The sequence below is a fragment of the Ambystoma mexicanum genome, chromosome 14 (assembly GCF_040938575.1).
Source record: "Ambystoma mexicanum isolate Mex_15411 chromosome 14, UKY_AmexF1_1, whole genome shotgun sequence".
Classification (NCBI taxonomy): Eukaryota; Metazoa; Chordata; class Amphibia; order Caudata; family Ambystomatidae; genus Ambystoma; species Ambystoma mexicanum.
The window spans coordinates 87,880,390-87,903,763 of record NC_090940.1 but is presented as its reverse complement, the minus strand read 5'-3'; the positions used below and the strand labels follow the sequence as shown (position 1 = coordinate 87,903,763).

Sequence of the window (23,374 nt, the reverse complement as noted above, 5' to 3'; positions counted from 1 at the left end):
AAACGCTATGTCCCGGAGCTTGGATTGGTGAGAACCCTGTACTGTGGAGGTAAGCCAACCTCTGCGGTACTGTGGACGTCCCCATGGGACGGCCTATACAATCTACAGTCTCCAGGCCCATTGGCAGTGCTTGACACCCCCCTCCTTGACAGTGTTCCTGAATTAGGCATTGGGTTCACTATAGGGGGATGCCTGTTGCAAATCCAGCCCAGGAGAGGTGTGAAGCCCACTTGCCTCATACAGACCTTCACCCAGGGCCAGCAAATCTGCCTCATCCATGAAAACATTGGAGGCCCCAACAACCTGCTCAATGGCTCCAAGCCAAAAGGGACCTGATCCCCCTACTCTTTGTAAATCAAAATCATGGAGTCGAAGAACATAAATCGAGACTCGGGGACAAAACAATGCTCGACCACCGACATCGATGGGATCATTCCAGGGAGGCCTCTTGCTGCCGGTGCCTCAAGGGCCACCGGCACTGGTATTGGCTTCACAGTAATCGTGGTCAAGGACGTAAGACATGATGTGGTCACCTTGGCAGGGGAACATCCGGATGCAACTGGTGCCTCACTCGCCTGCGGCATCGAAGCCGTACCCACTGCAACCTTCTGGAAGAGCTGGAGCATTTTCTACTTAAACGCCTCCCACTCTTCCCTCAGGGCAAGTCTGCAGCTGGACAGGAGTTAGCCCACTCCTCCAACGAATCAGAGTCATGTCTACGCCAATGGCATCCCTTTTTCTATTGGGAGGATGAGGAGGACGAATAGCGCAACCCACTTCGAGAGTGTGAGCGCTTCTTTGCTTTCTTGCAGTGTCTGTTCTTCTCGTGGTTGGGGCCTTCAGGTTGAACGTGCCAGAGACTTGTCAGGGAAATCCGGGGTCTGGTGGGTAAGGCTGGTTGTATTAAGCAGGTGGGGAGTGATTTTGGAAGCAAGGGAAAAAGATTGTTTAGTTTCCTTAATCTCTTCCCTCAGAGATCTTCTGAGTACAGTGCTCAAAATGGAGGATTGGGTTGGAGCCCAGGCCAAGATGGATGTTCTGAGCAGCTGGGTTCCAATTCAGAATGTTGAGGGCTGATTGTCTTTGCTGCCCTTGCCCAAGTACCTTGCATTAGTTTCCTTTTGAGTACAAGTCAAGTTTCTTAGTAGCTCTTAAAGAAATACCTTTCTGGACAATTTAAGCCTGAAGATTCAAGTTTGCTGAGAAAGGACCTTCAAGCAATAATAACTGGTGAGAGCACAGCGTTTAGACAGGCGCAGAGAGACAATTAGCAGAGTTTCGATAGTTAATCCTTGTAGCGTTATAACGCAGATGGAGAAAAGAAATGTTTTCTGAAAACTGTAAATAATTACAATTGACTTGATAAGAATTCAGATATCTGTTTGGAGCGCTGTCTGAATTTAGTAAAATAGACTGCAGAATACCAATTACAGCGAGCAAAAGAAGTGCGTAAACTGGAAGGATTAAACTAGTGAAATAGGAGAAGCCCGAGGGCACCGCATCCTTTCATGTGAAAATATGAAGAAAGTTTGTGTGGGAGGCTTCTACGTATTTGTAAATATTTCAAGCAGTGAAGAAACGTGTTTTCATTTGTTCCCGCACCGCTGAAGTCACGTGCGCCAACACAAAAACACAAAACGTGCAAGGAGTTATGCTGCGCGCTACACAGCACCTTTTAGAATCACAGTCGCATGGATTTAGGGCTGTAACAATAGCATTTGAACAATACCTTAGGAACAGAGTTTTAAAAAGACTGGCAGGAACTTTGACTCGAAGGTCGCGTCTCGCGCGGCTTGGATTTCTTGAATTTGGTCAGACTTCATTTATACGCGCATGCGTTCAAGTTGTGCGGCAAGTAGCTTCATGGGAAGTGAAGTCTTTAAGCTAATTTAGGTATTTTTGTTTAAAACCTTTTAGGAAGATTCAATTCAGCATAAAGGTACAGAAGTGTACTCGTTTTTGGCCATAATTAGTGGTTCAGACTGAAAGTAAGAGTCCAGTTTGTGATCACAGTTACCTAGGAAACCTTTGATACTGCAATGTGTGAGTGTTGAGAATATAAGCTTCAGAAGTTGCATTTCGGAAACAACAATTCTGTGTTAAGTAAGAGCCTGGCATTGACAACAGTGAATGAAAAGGAGTAAAAGTGTTTAAGGTATTGCACTGAGACTTGCACGACAGCCAGTAAAAACTGAATCTAAAGAATAAACTCTCTGGATAGAGAAAACATTTCTGATCTGTCTAGCAGTACAGGAGATTCCAACAAATCCTCCATGACTTCTTCAAGCCACAGTCTTGGCAACATTTGAATCCCGAACCTTTAGGGCCCAGCATATCCATGACAAATTAACAAACAATTTCTCACTGAAGAGAACGTTTCGAAAACAGCGTGCTGAGTGTGCAGAATTAAGGGACTGGGGGAAAGCGATGTGTTGTATGTAGCACCGGCATCATGTCTAGAGTCGAGTAGTGGAGCAGCCGAGACAAGATGGATCGATGGTTGATGTTGAGTAATACTACGCCCCCTATCAAAAAGATACTGAGCAGCTGGCGCTGGAAGGGATATCTACCAGATGAGGAAACTGCAGGAGAATGCAATCTATTGAAGGTAGGACTGTGAAGCTACCAAAGTAAATGGATCTTCATTTCCACTACCAATGCCTCAATTCAAAGGACCTGAAAAGCTTCAGTGCACACCAAAAGGTGTTGGCATGTTGGGCACAAGCTGCAACTGCAATACTCAAAATCATCATCATTGGTTCCTGTGTCAGCATTTCGATCAACCAATTTTGGGCACTTGTTTGGATTTCATCGTGAACTGGATCTACTGAACAATTATCAGATGCATTAGCAAGACCACCATCTACTAGCACCACATCACTGAAACAATTTGCCGCCATGCCCCTTTTCCTTGGCTACATACCCTTTATTATAGCACCTCAAGTTTGCAAAGGCTCTCTGAGATGAGATGGGAGGACATGATACCAGTCAGGTTCCCTTCTGCATGCCTTGTGCTACCAGACCCATGTGCAGAAGAGCTGTGTATGGGTATGACTTTACCCGACAATGGGGCGCATGGTAAAGACTATGACACTCGAGTTACCAGTTGGTGGTGCACGAGTGGAATTATAAAGTTACCTGTGGCAGCTGGCTAAGAAAGGCCAGAAAGACCACTCATTCTGCTGGGGGGATTTGAAGGGCAGCGGTGTCAGAGGCGTGATTTAAGACTGTACAAAAGGACACTGTTTGATAGAACAGTGAGCTTGCGCATCTACTCTATGGGATGTGTAACAGGGTCTCCTGTTGTTTTTGTGCTTTTTGTGAGCCAATGATGACACATGAGTAACTGAATGCCTTCGGGCCATTTTCCATTTAGACTTTTTCTTCTTACTGCCTTTCTGTCGTTTCCTTTCAGGAAGAGACGCAATGTGGGAGCCAGACACGGCAGGTTTCAAGGTACCAAAAGGCAGGATGGGTTCCATTGCCAAACAGAGACTTAGGCCTGTCCCCAGATGTGAGTCTCGTCTCTTGCTGAGTAAGGCCGGTACACTACTTCAGCAGACCATGCAATAATTCAAGCCATCTGCTGCACCTGGAGGCGAGTCTGGGTGCCGCCTGATGCTGCTACAACCCTGAGTCACTGAGGGTGGAGTTTTCCAGATCTAATCTCCGGGTCCAGTATGCTTAGCCACATTGTGCAACGATTCATGCCACGGGCATGATGCTGGGCGACTCTCCCTAAGTTACCAGGGGTGGAGGATTGGCGATGCGCCTCTCTGGGCTGAATAGGGGTGTACACCTACCCTACTGTGCAGGGATTCCTGCCAATGGCCACACCTAGAGTTCAGATCTAACTGTTGGTGCCACATTTCAACTTGTGCATGGCAGATGCCCATCGACTTGCTGCCACAAGTCGTTAGCTCAGAAAAGAGATGATAATTCAAATGTTTTCACATTTCTCATGGTTCGTCTGAACTGCACATTCCAGAGGTGGTACCCTACAATTGGGAGGTGGGTTACGGCTCTCAGGTAAACTGCCTCTATGTCACTGAGGACTTACAGAAACTCTGAAGGTGTCTAGGTATCGAGCAGCGCTTGTCTCTTAAATAGCATAATGTAGACCTCTCTCCAGGGTATTGCCCAACCTCTGCTTACCATGAACGACAGACGATAATTGGCAATCTCAAAGTGTTGCTAAAATTACCCTGAAGAAACATGCTTGTGCAGGATGATTGTCTGAAACAGGATACCCAGCATCTGTGCAAGTGAATTGCCACAACGCATAGATGGCATAAAACAGCTACTGAAAATAGTTATTTTACATTTTGATTTTAATGCTGTAAACTTTGATAGTGTCTATAGCTCACCCCTCGCTAATAGATCAATTGTACCCTCACCGTTACCTTACAGATTGTTTTAAACAATCATTTAGAAAATATTTGAATCTGTGTCTGGTTGAGCCTCTAGCACCGGACCGCTGTGCCACCTGTAAGTACCGACTAATTTCTATATCTGTGAGATCACAGTTTGAAAGACAGAGCTCATCAATCCTGCTGGACTTTGGTATAATTGTAATTATACAATCATAGATTTCAATTCATTTTAGGAGACAAGGGATCTTCTGATGCGTGCCCTGTTCTCATCCCTTTGAAAGACTGGACCTCAGCAGTGCAGCAAATGTATATTGCACAGATGTGGTGCACCTGTGTAAGGTTACACCAGCCATTTGTACAGCAGACACTTGCTGGGGAATTCCCAAGGAAGAGAGAGGGACTGGCCTTCTCCAAACAGCAGGATGTGCAGGAACCTACAGGTACTACATTTGTAAGAAGCAAGTGCATGATGGATGGGTTCTACCATGTTGGCACTTCCAGGCCCCCCAAAAACACGCCATGCGAGTCTGAACATTTACGGGTGTCCCACGCAAGTGTCCATGGAGAGAGAGTCCTGCAACAGCTGGTCAAATTCCTTGGGGAGAGAGAGAAAGAGAGGGAGGCAGAGACAAAGAGACAGGCAGAGAGAGACAGTGAGAAAGAGACTAGCTCCTGTCACCACCCTAGAGCGTTCATTGCAAGTTAGCCGGTGTTACTTACTGGTTTACCACTCTGTAGGGAGCCTTCCATAGACCTTATTGGCTACGGTTTCAGGATATGAGTTTGGTTCAGAGATAGGTGCTTGAGCACACCTCTCTTAGTAAGAGAGAGTGGATGCAAGACATAGTATCCCTTCATCAAGGGATGTGTTTTCGAATGTTGGTCCAAGCCAATGGGTAGGCCTGGGGGAACTTCCCAAAAGTGATCTGCAGGCTCCCGTGAATCTCCTAGTGAGATTTGGGGAGGCAGAATGGCAGAACCATGAACTGGGAGTGGGTAGGCGCCACTTTGAATCTCGCTGCATCCTATGCTTGAGAAGTACAGCCACACAGAAGAAGGTGACCTAGAGGTCTAGAGACACCAGCCAGCCCAGCATATTGAGGGCCTGAAGGATCTGAACTAGTCCTTGAACATGTATAAGTTCAAGAGCCACAGATCCAAGATGGGATGCAGACCCCCGCCTGCCTTCAGAGTCAGAAAATACAGAGAATACCAGGCCCTGCCTTGTTCTGAGCCCTACATTAGGTCCATGGCACGTTTCCCAGGAAGCTGATGTACCCCATCCAATAAGAGAGGGTCCAGTGACAGAACGGAACTGGTTGGTGGATATTCTGGAGAATGTTGGAGAAAAGGGAAGCAATACCCCTGGTCCAGGACTTGCATGACCCAAGTGTCAGATGTGGTGCAATGCCACTTCTCGTTGAACAGGGATATTCTCCCCTCACTGGGGAATAGTGTACGAAGTCCTGTTCACAGGGGCTTTATACTTGATGGCATAGTGGGCACCGCATCAGAGACGACGACCCCTCCTTTGGCTCTCAAAACCCTCTACCCTGAGCAGTGGGAGCAGAGTTCTGTTATACTCAGGAGCAGAGTTCATTTATACAGCTCAGCACAAGAACTTTGCTGTGGTCCTGGATGACTGAACCTTTGCAAAGAGTCGTCTTCCTTAGACCTGAAGATGGTGTGCCAATCAAAAGTCATGTCCAGGACTTTTGATTGGATGTCTAGAGCGGATCCTGAGGTTGTCTCTCTGGCATCCTTCATAAGGGCATTAACACCTTGTCCCATATCTCCGGCCACAAGAATTTCAGCTGCCTCTGACACCACAGCCCAAAGGTCAAAAGAAAATGTATCCAAAGCACAGGATGCGAGCCGCGCCATTAGGGCAAGGCTACCAGAGGTGACTATCTTATGCCACCAGCCAGTTAACCGTTGCTCTCCCTATGAAGAGGTAACGATGGAAAAGGTAGGGCCTTCAGGTTAGCTGCAGCGGCCTGCAGCTCCGAGCTCTAAGGGGAGATAGATGGGAGGAGAGAAATGCTGCGTCTGAAGGGGCCACATGACTTTTCTTGGTCTGGTCTCGGATGACTGTAGGGACCGAGGCTGGCTTCTTCCAAGCCTCCAACTGCCGGGTAAAAAAGCAGCAAAGTTTCCATTGGGCACCCAAACACAGGATGTCTGTGAGCATGAATGTAGCCTTGGGACTGGTGGAGGCTGACATTCACAGTAAGTCCATAACTGTTGCTATGATCTTTTGAAAGGATGTGTGAGGTTTTCCTGAAGTCGGGGCTGGAAGGGTGTCCACATATGGGAAGGTATCAAAGCCGCTGGCTGGCCTTTTGCAAATTAGAAGCCAATTCCAACAGATCCTCTCCTTCCATGTAGAATTCTTTTGGCAAATATTGCGTTGCTCTGGAGTCGAGTGGTCACAATCCAAAAGGAATGGGGTCACCCTCCTTGTCAAAGAGTTCAAGAAACCTTGGTGTGAACTTACCCAATGGAAGTGCGACGTAGTGCTGAGGAGCTCCAGTATTGCCGGTGCCGACCGACACTGGCATTTCCAAGGGGAGAGGGGCCTGAACAGAGGGCTTGAACTCGAAGACTTGACACCCTAAGGTGGAGCCTCTCTGCACCATTTTGGGTCCGTATACTTTGGAGCTGAGAATGAGCTCATACGTGTGCGGTCTCCAGAGGTGTCCCTGCTGGCTTGTCCAAGTCTGGTGGGCCTCATCAAAGTCACCAGTGCAGAGACAGACGACACAGCATTGGTGCCTTGGCAAAGATGTCTAGCATCTTAAACCAAAAAGTCTCCCGATCTTCCAGGGAGCAGGGCTGTGTTTGCAACAGTACCTGCTGGGCAGAAATCTCAGTCCCTGGATCTGTGACTACTCTTTCGAAGAGGAAGAATAATGGAGTTTGGAAGAACCGCTCAGGAATAGGGACCTCTAATGCTGCTTCTTCTTTTCTCTCTGGGCTGGTTTTGTTCCCTGGCCCGTTCTGTGCCTAGAACTGTGGTGACAAAAGGTGAAAATCTTCGTGATACGCTCCCACGAGGCCTTTGGAGTCATGGAATGGCACGATCGGCTATCCGGAGGATTGTATTTCTCCCCCAGGCAATAAAGACAAACCCTGTGGGGGTTCAGAAACAGACATCTGTATCCAACAATCTGCACATGGTTTAAAACCTGGGGCTTTACCCCAGTGGGGGATGATGCAGAAGTACACTTTGTAATAGCATTCTCGAAGCATAGTGAACACGTGGAAAAAAGGAACAGAGGTCATGGGGTACGATGCCTTGATAAATACTGGCCCCCGGCCTCACTTATGTTGCCGGGCACATAGAGGAGTCGATCAGAGCTGACGTGGAGCCACTCTGCGCCCCCCGGTGGTGAAAACACATCCGAAGGGCAGCAGTGCTGGAGATAGAATATCAAAGAGGAATCTGTGGGAAGAAGGAATCCATTAGAAAGGACAGACAAAAACATGTCAAGTACATGTTTACACTTGCTCGCTCAACTCCATCTGTCCCTCTCCTGTGTGTGATGTTGTGTATGTGCTGAATTTGATACCTATCCTTATGTCTCTTTTTGTAGAAGGTTATAATTGTGTATGGTGGACTCTGGTTTATCTTGAACTTCTGAGCGTGTTTATAACTGGAAATTGTTATAATTGGCACTAAATTTGGTACTAGGACAATTCATAAATAGAAAGTTAAAGGAACAAATAAGTGTGTTAAGCCTAACATATGACTCAAGTGTAGGCCTCTTGCCCTACAGTGACATTAGCCTGTTGGTGAATGTAGTAACCTCCTCACAGGCAAGTCTGTTTTAATCCATTTCTCGAAACAAGTACAATTGGAGAAGAGTAGGAACACAACAGGAGAGCATCCTTGCATAGATTATCCAAGATCTCACCCTTTTTGCACTTTTTTGAGGTCGCCCATTCAGCAGTGCTGCAGATACTGGCCCCAACTTGTCCCTCCCCCATGCACCCTAATTGGTTCCAGGTGAGTGGACACAATTCCCCAACAGGAGTAATGCACATCTCCCTTCCTCATTCTTGCCAGATCGGCTCGCTGGTCCAATCAGAAGATGAACGCAGGATCATTTGAAATACAGACTGCCTGGTGGATGCTGCGTCCTCTTTACTATTCAAAAGACTGGCTGCATTCTTTAAGTGCAAACCGTTGGAACTAGGCATGTGCAAAGAACACTGCAGGTAGAACACACTTTGGGAACACTGGCCGAGCCAGGGGAGGAAGCATGGGGGCTGTGGAGGAGGGAGGCGAATCGAGTATGCAAGGGGAGCTGGTGATTGGAGGCCTCCACTTCCAACTATGGCTTATGAAGCAATGAAGGTGAGGTGCTAGGGAGCTTGGATTGGAATCAGTTCTACATTAAAGTCATGATCACACTCTATATTTTACTCACGGGAACGTTAACTCGAATGGTCTGGATAACCAACCACGCTAATTTGCTTGATACCCTCCTCTTTCGAAAAGGTTGCAAGTTGGACGTGTCTCTCACCTGTTCCTGTGGGGGAGAGCGGAATTCCCGAGTCTTCTTTGCCGTCATGGCAGCCGACATGTTAAGCGCCAGCATCAACTCGTTATAGCGGAACTTCTGGTTGAACTGCAACTTGGATACAAAGCTGTCTGAGAAAGACACAATGGCTTCCACCCGGTGCTTGAGCTCGCAGTCGCAGAAGTAGTTGAGCAGCTCGCACATCTTGAGAAAATAACATACAGATCTATTAAGTGGACTGGAAAAAATCAACATACAGACTGCTGAAATCTCAGGAAACATTTATCAATGAAGTGGGCAGAGAGCTTGGTGGAGTGTGCTGCACGGCCACTGTAACCTAATATAGCGCAAATCTTGGAAATTCAACCTGTGTGAACACAGAGTGTATCTATTAAGTTCAAGCTGAGTGGGAACAGTGCATTTTAGGGTGACTGTACTTCAAATGTCCTACAGTAGTGGAAAGAGACATATTGATTTGACTCAGTGGTCAAGCTACTTTCTGAGAACCTAGGGACTGGAGTTCTAATCCCAGATACCCAACGTGAGAAGACACGTTTAGGTCTGCTGTTATGTAGCATATTAAAAACGTGGGATATTCGCAGTATGACTGGATTCGATTGTTGTTCATTTCAAGTGGTCTTGTTGTTTGCTAGAGTGTATTAATAATAACGTTTTATTTCACCCATCAGCTTACATGGCATTACCCCTTCCTTGTATCAATGAAAAGCCTTGGCTTCATAAATGGCATTCTTTCACCCTATGCTGTACAGCTAAACTGAGTTCACTCCTAAAAATGCACCACTGATCATTGGTAAACTGGGAAACACATGTGAGTATGGGGGCTGCTTTGTTTCAAACTGTAATCAAGAAATATTGGCCTAACTTAAAACAATAATTCCATTTCATCCCAATATGGGTCAAAAGTGAAGGCACTGGATGGATGAACTACAATTATAAATCACGTGGCAAGGTCAGAATCATCTTTGGGTGCAGATCTTAACTGTAAAGAGAAAGGACAGGAGGGACACAGCAAATTATAGGATTTAAACCTGTGTGCTCCAACACCTGAGATCTTCTATCTAGAAACACACACCCACCTTTGGCGATAAGCAAACCCTCTGGGGATCTGCCCCTTCTCTCAGGAGGTGCTGGGTTGAGATAAAGACACATTTGCGTGCCATGGACGGACGTCTTAAATGGGTAGGACCCCCATCAGTAATGTGGGCTCTCTTGAGAGAGATTCAGAATCGTGGCGGAAGCTGATTTTTGGGCCTGTCCGAAGTGTATAGATGTCAATTTTGTGGCATTTCGATGAGTTTTCTTAAGTTCACTCCTTCAAGTGAGGATTTTATTGTACACCCGTCAGAAGTGTGCCATACCCCTGGTCCTTGAGACTGGAGTCTTATGCAAAATTGCCTAACAGTTGACTACCTTTACTCAGTATCCCACTGTCTCACGGCTGCTGTTTCACCGCAGGCTGCCTCAGTCCAGCAGATGTAGGTCAGGCCAAAGGACCAGGGGTAGAAGAAAAGGGGGGATTTCGGGTGCTGGTCATATAGAAGAGCACAGAGTAAAAAGGGGCAGCGAAAACGGGATGTATAGGGGCTTCCCCCAGAGAACAGCCACACTATAGATGTGGTGAGCTGTCCAGGGCAGTGTAATGGGGTAGATACATGAGACCCCACCACTTTACTGTAAGCCTTGTACCTTTGCCATCATCACCCCTTCCAAATCATCCAGCTGATGGGTTTCTTAATATTTCTTCCAAACCAGCATTGAGTGGTAGATAACTTTCTGCATTTAATCAAAATGGGGCTGTGAGGTGCGCAGGGCAACTGGGGAGGAAGGTCTGCACCAAGTTTGGAGAATGCGTGTAGAGTAGTCAAGGAAAGGGCAGAGGACAAAAGCCTATCTTCCACGAACTTCTATGTCTCAAAGTGTTCTTAATTCATTGTTAAATTCATTTCGATATAAATTGTTTTCATCACATTTCAGGGAAAAGTCTAACATAGGTCCACAACTCAATGTTCCATTATGTATTTGATGTCGAAAACAATTAAGCAATATTCCCCGAGCGGGGGCAGCATTATCAGGCCAAGTAATGGCCAGAGGCAGCATTTACAAGCCTGAGCGAAGCAAGGCTTTTAACATAAGCCCAGGGCATTACCAGACTAGGTAATGGCCCTCTTGCTCGGATAATATTGCTATCAGTACCCGGCACGTTGTAGTGGAGTACTAATAGTGTTTTTTTTAAAGTTGTGAAATGATGTCTTTGCCGTTTCACAACTTTATAAAAAAGAATAAAAGATGGCCACCATGGATCAGGGACAAGGGAACTACACATAGTCCCTTATCCATTTCTATTGGCGGGTCGGTGATGCGCCAGGACCACTAGTGTTCCTGGCGTTGAAGAGGGACCAGGCCTTGCAAGGAGAGTAAGGTGGGGGCGGAGAGGATGTGTGGAAAAGTGGGTGGGGGTAAGGGGATGCAGGCAGTGCTGACTTACCTGTGATCCGGCTGGGTAAAATGGCGACCTCCCGCTCTGAGCATGCTTGGACAGGGGGCTGTACCATGTGTTAAAGCCCCCATTCTGAGCCTCCTCGTTGGCTGGAGGCCTAAACCACACCCACACCAGGTACTAATTGAATATAAATAATAAAACAAACATTTTGGATTTTTCAAAAGTGAACATGAAGAGATTTAAAGTGACTTAAAGGAATGAGGTAGTCAGAAAGGGAGGGCAGAAATAGTAGGGGTGTCAAAATAATCCCACCTGCTGATTTATTCTGATTAAGGCTTTGCTTGAGTGAAAGTACATTTGTAAAACACAGACAATGAAAATACATTTTCATGAGACTGGATTCTGCAAGACCAGATTGCAATCTGTCGTGCAACATTTGGCAGTGCACCACTAAATTAAAGTTGGCAGGTCAAGGCATGATATGATATGATATGGCATTTATAACGTGCATGTCCTGTACACAAGTGTTTCAAATTGTCACCGCTCTCCCTGGCATAAGAGCTAAGGCATTCATGCTATTTTAAAGAGGCTGTAGAGCAGACCTTTCAGTGCAACAAATGTGAATCTTTTCTCAAACAAGAGTAGATTTTAAACAGGGTGGCGGGATGCTTTGTGGTTGCCTGACCACCCAGTTAAACCAATATCTGTGAGTTACCTGTCGTTTGACTGACTCGGGCAGGCGGGTCTGCAGCAGCCCCTTGGCAGGAGATCTGGCCTCTTTTACAGCTTCCTCGCCTGCTTCCACAGCCTTCTCTTCTATCTGCGTCACTTCCTCCTTCTCGCTTTTCTCCTCTGCTTCTTCCCTTTGCTCCCCAAAGACGTTAGGGTCGATCAGCAGCAGAATCTGCGTAACGTCATCATCATCTAAGACACCCATGATGAGCAGGGTGCCAATTAGCTTCAGTATAGGCACAAACTGGAACTCCACGTTGCCCCCTACTGGGTCACGGATGTGATCCCCGCTGCCCTGCACGGCCTCCGTCAACATGCCAAGGGCCCGCGTCTTGAGTATCTCCAGCGGAATCTCAGGACTGTTCTGCTGCCTCTCCTCATTCGTCATGATGAAGGAGGGGGTGGAGAAGCTCAGCGGTGACTTCAGGCATGTGGTGAGCCCCACACCTGGCAGCCCATGTTTCTTCCTCTCATCCGGATACAGCCTGATCTGACGGGTGGCATCAGTGACTGGAATGATAAATTCATTGTTCATCATCAGTTTGGCTTCCTTCGCCGACTCCAAGTGCATTTTGATCAGCAGATTGTAGAAGCCTGAGCGCAGGAGGCCAGGGAGATATTGGTTATCTATTGTGTAGAGCAGCTGCGATTGGTCGACGTGGCTGCATAGTGCGTGGGCAACCCGGTTGTTGCCAAGTGCACAAAGGGCACAATAGAGCTTCAAGGTGTGGTGGTGGAACTTCATCAGGTCCTCCTGCTCGGAGAGCTCCAAGATGTCAACACACCTGTGGCGGGAGGCAAAAGAAGAAATTATGCTCTGTGCAATGTATGTCAACAATATCCATTCTTCAATATTGAAAGGGGTGGGCTGCAAACCACTAGTGACCCTGACAATATGTTACAAAGTGCCCCCATATTACACTATGCAAACGACTGGAGCAAGCAAGACCAACCCTTCAAAGCAGGGCTTGGGGGGTGCTACCCACCCAAAAATAATTGTACTACATTTTGCCTTATATAAAGATTAAAAAGCAGTTCAACATAACAAAAAGCTGATATGTACGATTGGTTAAGAGCGTTGAAGACCATACTGGAAAATGTGTAACACATTCTTTACTTCAAATGGATGTTTGGGAGGAGAGACGGCAGAAAGTGGACAGAGTATACAGGAGAGAGAATACGAGAATATCAAAAATAGGTTACCCATTCAAAAGAGTATCCTGGCAGAGAGTTTCTTACAGGGCAGTCCACCATTGAATATAGATGTCTTTCTTTTTAGTGATCTGCTTATCGTCATAATCATGTAAGACACCCATGATGATGGCCTGACCTTTATTTACTCCTAGCTGCCCTGACCAGAGGGATGAGGAGACCAGGTGGCTTAAATGCCTGACTACCTAGCTCAGGGGCAGGACTTCTAATCCCTCTTAAAACACTTGACCAAATTGAGCTAATCTTGGCAAACTGCCTTTTCTCTTGATACCTCTGCCACAAATAAAGACACCTAAAAAAATCCAAAATGTTAAATTAAGTGCTTGCTATCAAAACTGGGCATTTGCATCCACGCCCAGCATTGACGTCAAAATCCTAGCGCCAATTTCACTTTAGATTCTTAATGTAAATAATGAACACGTATCCACACAATATTAAGTGAATGAACCAGATGTGGAAGACACGCATGAGGCGTACTTGAATGGTGGAAACCTCGATTGGAAGTTAAATGGGTTAAGTTTCTGCTGAAAACCTGCACAGGTATGGAGAGGGTGTTGCCACGGAAGATGTTTTTAAATGCCCCCCTGCCACACAGCATCTCACATTCAGTAAGAGGGTAGAAACACCTCGTCGCCAATAGCGATCACTGTTTGAAGAAGAGCTTGATGCAGATAAAATGGATTTCAACACCGGGAACACGGCGGCGGGTTATCCATCACTCATGGCTTTCCGAAATGAAGTCATGAAATGTGCTGGAAAGGCAGAGAGACTTGAATTCCGGGAACATACACCGATGGGTAGGTACAAAAGCACACACTGTGTAGTATAATTGTGGTTTTAAGGCAGATGTAAATACTGGAACGGCAAGATCCATTTTTGAGTTCCCACTTTGGTGATCTGTGTGCAACCTACAGCCCAGAAGTTCAAATTATGACAGAATCAACTCTTTCTTTCATGCTTGAGTTGGCTTAAAGTATCTACTACTATTGAAAAGCAACTGAAAAAGCACACTTCCTCTTGGAGTTTGCATAACAGCAAAGATAACTTCTCTTTCGTCTACAAATGGATGGCTGCATCCCTTCGATGTATGTGACAGGGTCATGGATGTGTCAAGAGTTAAGAGGGTCCCTAGCCTCCAAAAGTGCCTGAAAATATGCAGGAATACTGGTACCACTGTCTGCGGGCTTGGGTGGGGGGATCCACCACGTGGTTGAGGATATGTGCAGGCAGCACCCCTAGTAAGGGAAAACCAATTGTGTCACATAAAAATATGTTTAAATATGTTGGAAGGAGAAATTGCTTCCAAGTAATGTTCTTCCTATGGAGTCTTCTCCAGCAGATTCCTCATCAGATAAATATCTCTTCCAGCGTCAGCTGCTCTGAAAATGTTTTGACAGGTGGCATAGTGCATCTGGACTCGGCCGTCGATCCATCCTGACTTGATCGGTCGGTCATCGACTACGGACGTGACGTCTGTTGCCATACATATACTGCGTCACTACCCCCCTGTACCTCAGTTCCCCACCCTTTTTCCCACTGCGGAGGAAGACCAAAAGAGTGGCCGAAATACCCCAAACTGTTATAAAAAGTGGAACACCAATTTTTTTTAAATTATTTGGGTTTTTTTTGGAATGAGGAACCAGACTGCAAGAAGGTGCTCAGAATCACACGGCTGAATGGCAAGAAGCCAAACAATTTAAAAATCATCTCTTTTCCCAAAAGAAGAGGTCAGTCAACTCAGAATACATGCACTTTTATAGAAGGGGCAGATGGGAAGGCGATGAGGAATCTGCGGGAGAAGAATCCATAGAAAAAAAATACCGGTAATACTTTTGTCCTTCAATGGATTGCTTTCTCCCACAGATTCCTCATCAGATGGACTCACAAAGCAGTACATAGTCTGGGATGTGGAATGAAAGTTCGTATACCAGAAAGTTCTGAAGCATCAGCCCTACGTGACAAATCAAAACAATAATGCTTGGTAAAAGTGTGCAATGAGGAACAAGTTGCAGCCGGGAGGATAGCTCAGAAGCAATGTGCTCGTCTTGGAAGCAAGAAGACACAGAGCAACACAGGTTCGATCCCCGGGTCTGCGCTTAGAAAATTCGGGGTAATAAGCACATTATAAATAACCTATCATAGCTTTCATATCAGCCCGGGAAATATCTTTAACTGGCACTCCCCTTTGTAGTGCCAAGGATGCCGCTATACCTCTTGTGGAGTGTGTCCTGATGCCCGATAGAAGCTTCTTCCCTGCGCGCTGATAGCACTCTGCTATATAGAGCGTAATCCAGTGGGAGATAGTCTGTTTATTAACTGTCAACCCTTTCTGTGACAGAGAAAACGCTAAAAACAACTGATCAGCCTTCCCGAATTCTGATGTTCCGGCCAAATAAAAACCTAGGGCCCTCTTGGGGTCCAACCTGTGGAACCTCTCCTCTTCCTTAAAAGGCTGGGGGTGAGGGTAGAAAACAGGTAAATCAATGGCCTGGGAGATGTGAAACTCTATCACGACCTTGAGTTGCACTTTCAAGGACCCCTTCTCCTTAAAGAAACAGAGAAAGGGAGGCCTGCATGACAAAACCATCTGCAGCTCACTGAGCCTTCTGGCTGATGTGATTTCCACCAAAAAGGCAGTTTTCACCGTGAGCAATCACAAAGAACAGGAGGGCATAGGCTCTAACGGAGCCAAAATAAGGAAAGATAAAACCAAACCAATCAGGGACAATGAAATGAATGGGCGGAAACTTATTCACAAGAGCTTTCAGGAATTGGGCAGTTACCAGTAATGTTAAAAGAATTAACATTGATCGGGAACCGCTTGAACACAGACAAAGCAGCTAAATAATCAAATGACTGTGGCCACCTGGAGGCCTGATGATGCTAGTTACAGTAGGAACTCCATCACTATGATGGTGGGGCAAGAGATGGGATCGATCTCGCATCCCATACACCACGCCTCAAATATTCTCCATCTGCAAGCATACAGTGATCTGGTAGATGGTCTGCGTGCAGCCTGCAGTACATCAAGCACCCCTTCTGAAAGCTCCCAGTAATCATACTACCTCATCCTCTCAAGAGCTATGCATGTAGATTGAGGGACTCTGGGTGTGGGTGGAGTACCTGACTTCCAACTGGGATAGGAGGTCCGGCCGCTGAGGCAACCGAAGAGGTGGGCAATGGCCAAGTCCTGAAGTTCCGGGTACCATGTTCTCCTTGCCCAATCTGGGGAGATCAAGATCATGGTAATCTGAAACCTCCTCAACCTCCTGAGAACCCAAAGGATGACAGGAATCGGAGGAAAGCATAGTGGAGATCGAAGACCCACTGAACCAGGAAAGCATCCCCCAGTGTTTCTCTCACCTGGAATTCCCATAAACAGAACTGTTTGCACTTCCTGTTTCACCACGTCGCAAAAATACAGATCCACTGATGGGGTACCCGATTGACTGAAGATCGCTTAAAGAACTTCCTGACGCACTTGTGTGAGACTGCTCTGCCTTCTCAGAGCATCCGTCAGTCCATTCTCCTTCCCGGCCAGATGCACAGCCTAGATGGAGATCTGATTCTCCAGTAACCCGAACCACAGCTGTATCGTCTCCTTGCACAGAGGCAGCCACCAGACACATCCCTGCTTGTTCAGGTAGTGCATGGCCACTGTGTTGTCCGTCATAATCAGGACGTACTTCCCTATGAGGGAGGTCACAAAAGCTTTCAGTGGTTGCCTGCTAGCTCACAGCTCCAGCCTGTTGATGTGCCAATGGCTATTCATAGCTGACCAAAGGCCGCTCACCTGCAGACCGTTGCAGTGAGTGCCCCAACCCTTCAATGACGCATCCGTGATCACCCTGGCCTGAGGCCATGGAGGGCATAAGTGTTCCCCCACCATCTTGTCCCTGCTGGTCCACCAAGAAGGACCATTGGCCACTGACCTTGATGCCCTGAGAACCTCCTTCAAGGAGCTGAAGTACTGGGAACACTGACTCCTCAATAGCCACTGTAGAGAACACATTCTCAGTCTGGCCTTTGGCACCAGAAAGATGCAGGAGGCCATGAAGCCCAGAACACAAAGTGAGGAGACAGCTGGCAAGCAGACATGGCACTGGAACAGATCAACCATCTGCCCTACACTGTCTACTCTCTCCTCAGGAGGAAAAGCCTTTCCGTCCAGAGTGTCCAGGATTTCTCAGATGAACTGGAGCCTCTGCGCAGGTGTCGTGTGAGACTTCTGAAGATTTAGGGAGAAGCCCAGTCTGTGCCGAAGCAAGCAAGTGTCCTTGAGGTGAGAAGAAACCTGCTCTGCTGACTTCCCTCGGATCAACCAATCGCCCAGGTATATAAACACATGGACGCCGGATTTCCTCAGAGCACCACTACTACTGACATCAACTTGGTGAAGACCCTAGGAGCGGAGGTCAACCCAAAGGGGAGCACCTTGAACTGATAGTGCTTGTACCCTATGAGGAATATTATGATCATGCCGGGATGGATAGGGACATGGACGTACACATCCTGAAGATCCAACTACACCAACCAATCCTGTGACTATAGAGCCTGTAGAATCTCTCTGAGCATCACCATCTTGAATCTGTCCTTCCTCAGGTACTTGTTCAAAGCCCTGAGGTCCAAAATGGGACGCATTCCTCCTCCTTTCTTCGGTACCAGCAAATACCGGGAACACCAGCCCGATCCTCTATGTTCGGGAGGTACCTATTCCACGGCACCTTCAATAACAGGGCTCTCAGTTCTTCCTAGAGCTGCTGTTCTGGTTGTTGAGGGGTGGTGTGCCTGGCATCCTCTGTAAGAAAGGTAGGCAGTAACCCCATTGCATGAACTGCAGTGCCCAGTGGTCTGATGTTATCTCTCTCCACTGTGGCACGTAGTCTCCAATCCTCGAACCAAACGGTAAAACCTGAGGGGAGCACTTACAGCAGTTTTGAGACCGGTTCCGACCCCACTGCTGCTGTTGAGGCTGCTGGCCCCTAGAGGCTCCTCTACCCCTAGCAGCATGTGGGAAACACCTCTGCCCATCCTTAGGTCGCGTGAGCTGAGCCTTCCTTCCGAATTGGGCAAATCACTGATAGCCTCTACCTCTAGAGGCAAAGCTGAAGAAAGGCTTTGGTGGTTGTTAAGCAGCCAGGCACAGCGACTCCACAGCCACCTTGGACTCCTTACATTTTTCCAAGGATTCATCGGCCTTGGGTCTGAAAAGAATTTTTTCCATCAACAAACATTTCCAGAAGTGTGTTCTGAACATTAGGGGACAACTGTCAGGTTTCCCTTACATAGGTCAGTGTCTAGGAGGCTAGGGGTTTGGCACAGGTGACATGGTTTTAGGAGATTTGGGTATTAGACCTTGCTGTGGTTTTCTACCTTAACTGTATTGGCAGACATCTGATTTTGTCCCTCTCGAAGATGGACAGCCAGCAGGACAGCATTGATTGGCTGTGTGGCTGGTGAGGTAGTTTGGAACCTTGGGAGGGGTTCTCAAATGCCTTTCATTCAAGCCAGTCAACTGAGAGGACTCATTTTTATGAAGCTTCCAAGAAGAATACGAATATAAGAAGCCTGCAGCAGTCCAGTAACTCAAGGATCTGAAGCCTGTGGAAAAGACTGTGTAAATATAAGTGCCAGGCAGAATGTCATTTATACATTTCTCTACATTAAACTGAGTGTTGTATTTTGGAAAAGACGTTCAGTGCAAGAATTTGAATCCCTACTGTTTGAACCACTATTCTAGAGATTTATGCTTAGGAGAACGTGAGCTAGTTCTGAACTTAATTCAATGTTTAAAGTTATTAGCAGCAAGATTGCGAGTCACGAGCACATCACCTGCTGAACAGAGAGAGATTCTCTCAATGTAAAAAAAACAGCAGGAGACATGTGAGCCACGTTGTGCGTGTCTGCTACTTAGTGTAAATAGTTATATAGTGTATTTCCGAAAGCCGTTTGTAAGGATGCCTTTCTTAAATGCGCAATTGAAGCTCCTTTCGCATTCGAGGAAGTGACCTCACGACGTGCCAAGCGTCTTGTTTTTTTATTGGCTGAGTTTGTGTTACATGAGAGCTCTGGCCTCAATCTAACCTTTGCCACAGTCGACCTCTTCAGAGAATCAAATTTAAATAAATAAGGTCAGTTTCACAGCGCATCGCAGCATCAGCTGAAGGATTTCTTCACTGCGCACCGCAGTTCGGAGCGTTCAGAAGCCCATCTGTTTAGAAGGATCAGGTAGGAAGAAATCCTTCTGCTTGACGGTATGCCGCAGATGAGAGAACTCTATTCTGTTTATAGCAGTTAACCTCACATTTTAAAAATGAAAGACTTTTTGACTTTTTGAAAGACTATTGAAAAAAGAGTTAAGAAGGTGAATTTTTTTTTTGAGAAACAGAGAAAACAAGACTCTTGTTCTGGGATCGAATTTCCTGAGAACTATGAACTATAGAACAGTATAACTTCAGAGCAAGAGTGCCAAGAAAAAAAAACTTAAATATCTGAGTCTTCAGCAAAAAGAGAACAGAGGTGCCATCAATTCCAACTCAAAATAGCATCCAAGCTTGGGGCGGAGGTAGTCAGGTAAGGTTGGGATTTAAGAGGGAAATATTTTAAAGAAAGGTTTTAGAAGTATCAGATGTTAAACCAAATGTTTAATTTGCAGGTTATTCAATTGAGACAGTGAAGTCCAGGAGCTGAAAAACGCAGAAGGAGACCTGGCCGTTTGATGTTTTATCCACTTCCCCTTCCCACTGGCCTGGTCAATTCAGTAGTTGTTATAAAATCAAACTGCTGAGGAAACCAGATTAGGGGCCTGGCTCCTGCAGGAACACTACATTGGGAACCTTGGAGGAGAGCTCTGACAATGCAAGTAGGCTTGCCTGCGTATTCCTGTTGCTGACCCCATCGCCCTAACCACACAATCTTCTATATCCAGACCGGATTGCAGTGCCTGGTTGGATCAGCGTCCGAGTCGACGACCGGTGCATCGAGTCAGGATGGATCGATGGCCGAGGCTAGATGCACTACGCCCCCTGTCGAAATGTTTTCAGTGCAGCTGACGCTGGAAGGGATATTTTTCTGAAGAGGATTCTGTGGGATAAAGCAATCCATTGAAATTGACAGCTGCTGTCAAGATGTTTATTAAGCATGGAATATTTCAGTTTGGCTCCATATCACATTTTCAGATCTGTATTATAAAACACTGCTCAGTGCTGTTTTTCTCAGATATCCTACACTGATTCAGAGTTCACTTCACTCATGGTGTTTGTCATGCTCTGGACACTTCCCAGAGAAAGACTGTAAACAGATTTAAAGAAATTAGAAATATCTGGGGTACCTTAACCTGATCTGAAGATGCCCATTGAATGGAGGACTTCTTCCTACTACCATCCATTGTATGACAATGCTTGGGTCCCGGGTGCTACCAGTGTTATGTTTCAATACATCAGACTCTGCTTAGTTTTTGCCTCTCCTGAGATACAGCGTGTTGTACAATGTACACCGCCTAGCGCCTGTAGATGATTCTCTGGATGCTGAGTGGCTTTTTTGCTCTTCCATACAGTGTAAACGGGACTGTCTCTCAGCTGTTGCCGCCCCAGCTATAGTATAGTGATGCTTGACCATGAAGAAGTCTGAGGATTCCAACGCAGCATGCTGGTGCTGACATGCTGTCGCAGATTCAACCTTGCGTTGCTCTTATAAGACGACGTCAGTAGATATTGATGCACAGAGACTGAGGAATCTGCACTAGGCCTGGTATCTTCAGTAGGGGGTCCACGACACTATTTCTGTGCTAAGTCTATCAGCAGACTTATTAATTGCAGAGATGTTGCATTTTTAAAGGTTTTTATTTTGATTTACGAGGGAATCTCCTGTATGGCCCTTTCTTTTATCTTTTTCGCTTCTCTTTTTACCAATCTATTATATGTTTTATTGCAAAATATGATGACGGTTTAAAACCATTTATTTTTTGCTGCTACATACAAATGTTGATGCCTCTTCACTTTTCTAATGACATATCACATATGCGGATGCTCCGAGATCTAGCTGTTTTTCTGTAACTATGTCCATGTTTGACCCCCAGTGCTCTTCTGAAGTCTACACCTTCACAAGTTTATCTGGGGTCTGGACGTCAGTACCCCCAAACTAGAGGAGCAGCGTTCTTCCTGTAAATGCATAATGGGTGTAAGGCAGATAAACTCTTCTTCGCTTTTGGTGCTCTTGAATCACATCTCGTTTCTGTTACTGCGCATTGAGACACGGCACTCATGCTCTCACTAAAGACCTTGGGGAAATCTGACAGTGTTTTAGCATGCACGGAACTCTCCGCCTTAAACGTACTCACTTTCAGTGCTCTATCCAAACAAAGTTGTTAGATCCTTACTTTGGATCTAGACCGGGACCTCCGGTCTGCGTTACATCAATGAACACCTCGCTGCGCGGGAAGAATGAGGCGGGGACGGAGTCATACTCTGTACGTCTTTATTCCATTGCCTCACATCTACGAATGCCCGTTACCTTCCTCATCACATCACTTCCATCCCCATGCCCTAGTCCCCGCCCCTGCCCTCTCGGACTACAACTGCCTACACTGCACCTCCCCTAATTTATACACCAACACAGTATCAACAAAACAACTTTACCCCATTTCTTCAATGAATCTGCAGGGTGTGGCTCAAACCCTTTGTGTGGAGAGTTCCCTTGATTCATCCTCTCCCTTGGACCGTCCGGTTCCACTTCCTCCGGGTTCGGGGCACCCAATTCCTCACCATCTCCTTGACATGACTTGGCTGAGGGATATTCTCTTTCATCTTCTTGTACTCCTTGTCTCAGCTCTTGACTAGTCCCAGACACTCTCTTAAAATGCAATGAGTTTCTAGTTATCTGACGTCGGTCCCCTTCCGCAGTGACGAGTGAACCTTTTTTTTCTCTGATGATGAGGGGATCTTCATGGAAGAATGTGTCCCCTTTGTTTGTCCCGGTTTCTCTCATGGCCTCTACCTCTGCTATCTCCAGAGTGGAGGGTATTGCTTGTCTCCTTTGATCCGTGTATGCCTTCATCTTTTATTTTGATTTGATGTCCTGAGTTCTTATCTCTCGATCTTCCTCCTGACGGTGACTGACCGCTTTGAGCTGAGGCAGTCTGGTTCGCACGCTCCATCCAAGCATTACTTCAGCCATGAAATTCCCCGTCGAGCTGTGCAGAGTGCCCCTGTAGTCCCTCAATAATTGATGGAGTACTTGCTTTAGGGTTGTCTTGTCATGTTGGAAATTTGTAAAGCTCGCTTTAGATTGGCCATGAATCTTTCAATCATGACATTGGCCTGGGGCCACAGTGGCGTCACCTTCCTGTGTTTAAACGCCATGTATTCTGCAAAGTCACGGAAGGCTTGGCTCGTGAACGGTGGCCCATTATCCAATTTTACCTGCAGAGGGACACAATATGCACTGAAGATCCTATCTAACACTAGAATAACATGGTGTGCTGCCGTGGATGAGATTACTTGTGTTTCAGGATATCTGGAGTATTCATCCATTACTGCCACCACGTATTTCCCACCTTCCATCTGCCCAAGAAGTCTATAGGAACCTCCTCCCACACCCCTTCAGGCAATGAGGACATGGTAAGTGGTTCAGGATGTCTTGTAGGGGTGAGGAGGCTGCACGTGGGACAGTCTCTTAACAAGTTTTATATCATTCCGTTTAGTTGTGGGAACTACACCTTCTGGCAGAGCATTAGTTTTGTTGACACTATCCCTCGATGTCCTTCATGTACTATACACCTTGAGAATTCTGTGTTTCCAGGACTCCTTTTTTGGGACTGGGATACTCCACCTGCTTTTCTTTGCATTTCTGCACAGCTGAATGGAAATAAAAGAGACTCTGCTGCTACTGCCTGGTTTTCCTTTACTTGGATTTACTGGCACTTTTCAATATTACATTTATTGCACTCACGCCTCGGATTAGTCATGCTCAGCTGAGGCAGTAACAGGAGCAGCTATACCTGACTTCTCCCCCTTGAGGCCAGCCCACAAAAACGATGGGTAAGAGGCCTAATTGAAACCTTTAAGGGGTTT

The 23,374-nt window shown here is 46.5% G+C and overlaps 1 protein-coding gene across 7 annotated transcripts in view; it reads right to left on the bottom strand.

The window, feature by feature from the left end:
• The window catches only part of RYR3 (ryanodine receptor 3), a 1,751,462-nt gene that overhangs the window by 854,011 nt on the left and 874,077 nt on the right, over positions 1–23,374 (bottom strand). For all 7 annotated transcript variants that reach the window (XM_069638568.1, XM_069638566.1, XM_069638573.1 and 4 more), the window contains 2 exons: positions 12,076–12,877; positions 8,903–9,103 (listed from right to left, as the gene is read on the bottom strand). In XM_069638568.1, coding sequence (XP_069494669.1) covers positions 8,903–9,103; positions 12,076–12,877 — 1,003 coding nt within the window. The remainder of the gene's footprint in view (positions 1–8,902; positions 9,104–12,075; positions 12,878–23,374) is intronic.